This window comes from Phasianus colchicus, chromosome 3 (assembly GCF_987193195.1).
Source record: "Phasianus colchicus chromosome 3, bPhaCol1.hap1.1, whole genome shotgun sequence".
NCBI lineage: Eukaryota > Metazoa > Chordata > Aves > Galliformes > Phasianidae > Phasianus > Phasianus colchicus.
In genome coordinates this window covers 56,116,697-56,122,508 of record NC_143438.1, presented here as the reverse complement: position 1 = coordinate 56,122,508, position 5,812 = coordinate 56,116,697, and the positions used below count along the sequence as shown (strand labels likewise).

Here is a 5,812-nt window from a genome sequence, read left to right as displayed (position 1 = left end):
TGGTTTATTGTTTATTTTTTGGAGCTGTGCCTTTTTCAGTACTGGTAACTTTGTGATAGGAAGCAAGGAGGATATGAAGGAGACTGTAGAATCATTAAACAAGACACTTCACAACACACCTTTATTTGGCTTTGCAAATCTCCAGTGAGAGTCATGTGGCTTAAGCTCACAAGGCAATAAATTTTAAAACAGAAAACAATCTGCTGCGGCTGTGAGCTATCACATTAGGACATAAAACACATGAGAGAGAAGGGAAAAAACAAACACTAGGGAAAGAGATGGAAAGCAATGCTGAGGAAATAGGTGCTAGAAAGCTGAGAATGACCCATCTGTCCCCAGTTTGTAATTTGGGCAGTGAAACAATCTGAAGCACTGTGGACCATCACAGTGGAGCTGGAGCAAAAGCATTCTTTGGGCTCAATACCCTCAGAAAGAGCAGATAGCAGTGAGAAGGGAACATCGTGTTGGCTCTATGAGGTGGTTCTGCAGTCCATCAGTTTGCGAAAACTCCTCCGGAAACTGTCATCCAGAAAGGCATACAAGAAAGGGTTGAAGCAGCTGTTGGCATAACTCAAGCTAGTGATGAAGTAGGAAATCCCAACAATTTGAGGAGTTTGTGGGATGTCTGTGGTAAGGGCCACCACTGTGCTAAGGTGATAGGGTGTCCAGCAGAACAGACACACAGCCAGGATGACAACCACCATCAGTGTCACTTTTTTTTTTGCTTTATCCAGGGCTTTTGCATTGCTATGAAGATGCACACGTCTCAATCTGCACAACATGATGGTGTAGAGGGTGCAGATGGTGGACACTGGGATAGCAAAGCCTAAGACAAGGGTGTAGATCCGACTGCCTTTCCACCACAGGCTTTCAGGATGAGGGAACACGAAAACACACTGGGAGCGCCCCTGCTCCTTGTGTACCTTAGCAAAGACAGTGAAAGGCAAGATGATGACTGTGACTAAGGACCAGATGCAGAGGCTGAGAATCTTGGCAGCTCGGTAGGTGCGGTAAGACATCTTCCTGGACTTGGTGGTGGCCACTACAACAAGGTAGCGGTCAACACTCATAACGGTGAGGAAGTAGATGCTGGAGAAAATGTTGTACTGGTCTATGGAGATGATGAGCTTACACATGAACTCTCCAAAGGGCCATTGTAGGAGCAGGTAGTCAGCAATGTTGATGGGCAGCACCAAGGTAAAAAGCTCATCAGCAATGGCTAAATTGAGGATGAAGATGTTGGTGACTGTCTTCATCTTCGGAGCTTTGAGGATTACATAGATGACAGCAGTGTTACCTGTCAGTCCCACGGCACAGATGATGGAATAGATGACAGGCATCGTGATGTAGGAGCTGGGGCTTGGTGGGGGAGTGGGAATATTCAGCTCCACATCACCTCTTCTTGCACAGTCTGTGTGCCCAGCCACACATGAAGAATTAGGCTCAGGGAGAGAGGTATTTTCCATGGTCACTGCAGAGGGACCAGACCTGCTGCTAGCAAGAAGGGCTTGGAATTGGGAGAGAAAGGCAAGGAACTTGGTTATTCTCAAGCTTGCTTCCTCCAAAGCATCCAACCACTGGTGTCTTTCCTTCTGCTCCCATGTGTGTCCCACCAGAGATGTCCTGCCGGGAGTAAGGGGACATTGTTGAGAGCTCAGCTGCTGGCAGAAGGTCCCACCATCCAATCGCAGCAGAGGCAGTCCCTTCTGACTGCCCTTGGCCTCTGCTCAAGCTAACAGGAACAGGTTGCCCAAGGAGGTTGTGGATGCCTCATCCCTGGATGCATTTAAGGCCAGGCTGGATGTGGCTCTGGATAGCCTGGTCTAGTGGTTAGCAACCCTGCCCATGGTTTGAAACTAGATGATTTTTGAGGTCCTTTTCAACCCAGACCATTCTACAATTCTGTCATTCTAAGATTCTAACAGGTTGGGGGTGAAGAAGGTGATGCTGAGTTCTGCACCACCTTGCGGTGGTTCTCCAGTCCCTCCCTGAAGTTCCCTTCACACACGGGTTCAGGGTGACTCTCCCAGGCAGAACTGCCAAGAGCTAAAAAGAGGGGATCTGGTGTCTGTAGGATGCTTGGGGCTAAGAGATGGGAAGTGGAGAGCCCCGGGTCCAGACTAGCAGAATGTGAGATGGTCGCTAAAGTTTAGAGTTGGAAAGTCTTGCTCCGTCCTCGAAAATAATCCACCCCACCCGTTTCCCTGGGGCTGTGCGTGTTAAAAGCTGAGGAAGAGAAGGCTCACCTTTCCCTGGCGGATGTGGGCAGGAGCCGGAGGCAGCCCCGGGTGCACCGATGCCGTTTCTTGGCCGGATCCTAAGCACAGCCGGGAATTAAGCGCGTGCTCATCTCGATCTAGGAACAACGAACAGGCAGCGGTAACCGCGGAGAGGAGCGTGCAAAATTCAGGAGCTGGAGCTTTCCCTGGGGGAGTAAAAAAAAGGAGTTTGGGAGACAGTTACCTTAAGTCGCATCTCCTCCCGACGGCGGCGGATCGCAGCACAGGGAAGGTGGGAGAAATCCGAGCTGTAGGTGGCATCTGTCTGCGGTGCGGGGTCTGGGAACGCCGCATCCCCCCGCCCGGTCCCGGGGTGCCCGCGGCTGCGCTCCCTCGGGCGGTGCTGCGCCCGTCGCCTCGATTCCACGGGTGTGGAGTGAAGAGGGATGCACAGACGGGAGCTCTTATACCTTCGCACTTTCCCGCTGTCATGCTGAGATAACGGCGGACTTACACGGACCCCCGCGGGAAGCAATCATTTTTAGAGGATAATTCAGAGCTCGATTACCTTGTTTTCCCAGAAAGAACACGGAGTATCTGTCTATCTGGCTTCAACTTTATCTGTTTTGCTGCTTAAAGGAGATTGAATTTCGTGAGCTCGTGGTGCATCTGATAAAATTTTGCATCACTTACAGTCGAAGTGAAAAGTGTCTTTTGTGGTGTGACCAGCAGTAATGACTACATACCTGAAGCTAATATTGTAGTTCATGCCTTCTTTTGCCAAATAATCTGGCAAAATTCTTCAGTATCTTTGAGCTAGCACCGTGATGTGAGAGAGAAACATAGCTCTGACTGTTCCATGACTTGATACAGAGTTACCTAGATCACTGGGATTTCACAAATATGAGAATTCAAGCAAACCAATCAATCAGTAAATGGATTAAAAAATATAGCCATAGAAAACGATTTATCTTTCATTATGTACCCGCTTGTAGCTACAAAACAAATGACATATTGCAATACAGAGTACACTGTATGCTCTGTGACTCTTGCCTTCCTTAACAGAAACAGAAAGCTGTTCACATACTTATGAGCTCCTGTGAGAGTGACATCAAATGTAGGTTGCAGGTCTGCCATGGTGCTTTGATCCCTTTTCTGCATACTTCATACATTAATAATAATAATAATAATAATAATAATAATAATAAAGCATCACCTTTGCACCTTTCTGTCATAATTGTATTGTTAAATACTGGATGCAATCAAAACTCCTGGTGATCATCTTTTCTTTTGGTCTTTGATTTGGTCTGGAGGGAGGTGTCCCTGCCTTTAGCAGGGGGCAGGAACTAGATGTTCTTAAAGGTCCCTTCCAACACAGATCATTCTATGATTCTAAGATTTTATGATTTCCAGTGATTTTGCATAGACATTTTCACAAGAACCCTCTTCACCTTTTGATTTACCGGTGTTACCCAATTACAAAACACAAATTTAATCATGGTTAAACTGATTTAAGTATATTTTTCCACTGTTCTCACATCTGTGTTTCTGAAGAAGCTTTGTGATCCTCTTTTGCTATTTCAAAATTGCTTTGCCTCCTCAGAGACTGAAATAGGAATTCTTTTTGAAATCTAGCAAAACCATTATTAATATTTCAGATTTGTTTTAAGATTGGCCATGGCAAACAGGAGACAAATGCTGAGCAACATAGTACAGAACTAATGCAGGGTCTGTGATTCACTTTCTGTAGCTCTAGACAGGCAGAAACTTTTCTTTATAGAGATGTTGTTGGAGGATCTCAGCCACAGTGGGTGCTCATTGCTGTAACGTAATAGGTAACCTAAATAAACACAATATGTTCTGCTCATGATGACTGGGGAACATCCCTGGTGACTACAGAAGGCATGTCATACTCATCTGCAGACAAAACAAGGAAGACAGTCCAAGGAAGTACAGACTGATTACTCTCACATCAGTCCGAAAAGGCATTTCCAGGAACATGAAGAACAAGAAAGTGGGTTGGAATACCTGTTGATTCTGTCGTGAGAAGACATTGCTCACTCAAAATCAGAGAAGACTGTGGATTATGAGAAAATGGTGGCTGTCATTTAACTGGGCTTTTCACAAAGCCTTCAGCACAGTCTCCTGCAAGCACAAGGTGTGCTCAAGTAGTAACAGTCAGCAATTCAATATCTAATCGGTGGTTGGTCATTAGTAGTGGTTGTCAGGGGTCTGTACTGAAGTTAAAACTATTTAGTATGTTTTGGGACCTGTGTGCTGGGATGAGGTACACCCTCAGAAAGCTAATGGATGATAACAAATGAGGGTATCAAATCTAGGGGGTATCTTCCTTCACATGAAGTATACTCACAGAGAAGTATAAGTTGGGCACTGCCTTGCTAGGAAAAGTTTTTCCAGAAAACAATATAAAGCAGGTCAAAAGACTCAGTTATTTCCATTTCTTTGGCATTTTTGATACTGTACTGTGTCCTGTTTTGGGCTCCCAGATACAAACAAGAAAGACATTGACAAAGTGCAGGAAAACCCAGTGGAGTGTCATCAAAATGTTTTGGAGGCATACTACAGGTGGGGAGATATTGAGGAAATTGGATTTGTTCTGCCTGAAGAAGTGTGAGTGGGGGAATCCAATTGCTGTCTCCAGACATATGAATGTGGGTTATGGAGAAAACAGAGTAAAAATCTTTTAAAGCTGAAAAAGAGTGGTGTGACAGCAGTTGCAAATTACAAGTTCTGACTAGATATAAAGAACAGGATTATTCACTGTGAGAATTACTGACTTTCTGAATGCTGCTCCTTATCTGGAAGTACTCAGAACTCAATTGGACATGGCCCTGAACAACCTGATCTAGTTTTGAAGTTGACATTAGTTTGAACAGGGAATTAGGTTAGATGATCTTCAGAAGTTCATCTAAACTAAATTATTTTGTGATTCTGTGGTTCCACCATATTCAAATAATATTTTAAGCCTTGAAAATCAGACACTGCCTAACAAATCACATAGTAATTTAAAAAAAAAATTTTTTTTTAGAGGAAACTACAAGTTTTTGATGCAGTTGAATAATTTAAAATGACCAAAAATGATAAGCTGTAGCACAACTCAGCATAAATTCCCTTTGAGAGAGCACAGAACACCTATTGAATAATTAATGTCTAAACAAACCACTCAACAGTCTGAGAGGCAATGTTTACTACAGGGCTACATTCACAAAATGATTACTGAATGAACTTCAGCTTGCAATGCTATGTGTTTCTGAGATCTATACTCTGATAGAATTCCTATGGTGGTTTATACAGTCTCGCTCTTTTCTTGCTTTTTAACTGGTCCCATTTTGTTGAAATAGATACAAGGGTTAGGTATGTGGGAGGGAAATCTTTAAGAATGAAGTAAACAAAAAAAAAAGTTCACTTTATGTTTTATGTAAAGAAAAACCTAATAATTGCTTACATTCTAACATGCTCTTGCTGAACTTATGGAGTACAGAGACTGAACAAGCAACGCATCGAAAAACTTTATGTCCTAGGAAATGTATTCCACATTCATTTCTGTCCCACATAGAAAACTTTCCAAGGTT

At 43.9% G+C, this 5,812-nt stretch overlaps 1 protein-coding gene across 1 annotated transcript; it reads right to left on the bottom strand.

Moving 5' to 3' along the window:
- Positions 1 to 330: 330 nt before the first annotated feature.
- NPBWR1 (neuropeptides B and W receptor 1) lies at positions 331 to 2,679 on the bottom strand. Its single transcript, XM_031612914.2, has 3 exons — positions 2,464 to 2,679; positions 2,247 to 2,356; positions 331 to 1,623 (listed from the first exon to the last, which is right to left on the bottom strand). Exon 3 carries the CDS (start codon positions 1,464 to 1,466, stop codon positions 471 to 473), a length of 996 nt encoding a protein of 331 aa, XP_031468774.2. The 5' UTR covers positions 1,467 to 1,623; positions 2,247 to 2,356; positions 2,464 to 2,679; the 3' UTR covers positions 331 to 470.
- Between the last annotated feature and the right edge of the window lie 3,133 nt (positions 2,680 to 5,812).

Coding starts and splice junctions, on each gene's coding strand:
- NPBWR1 (XM_031612914.2), bottom strand. CDS start 1,466: ATGGAAAATACCTCTCTCCCTGAGCCTAATTCTTCATGTGTGGCTGGG.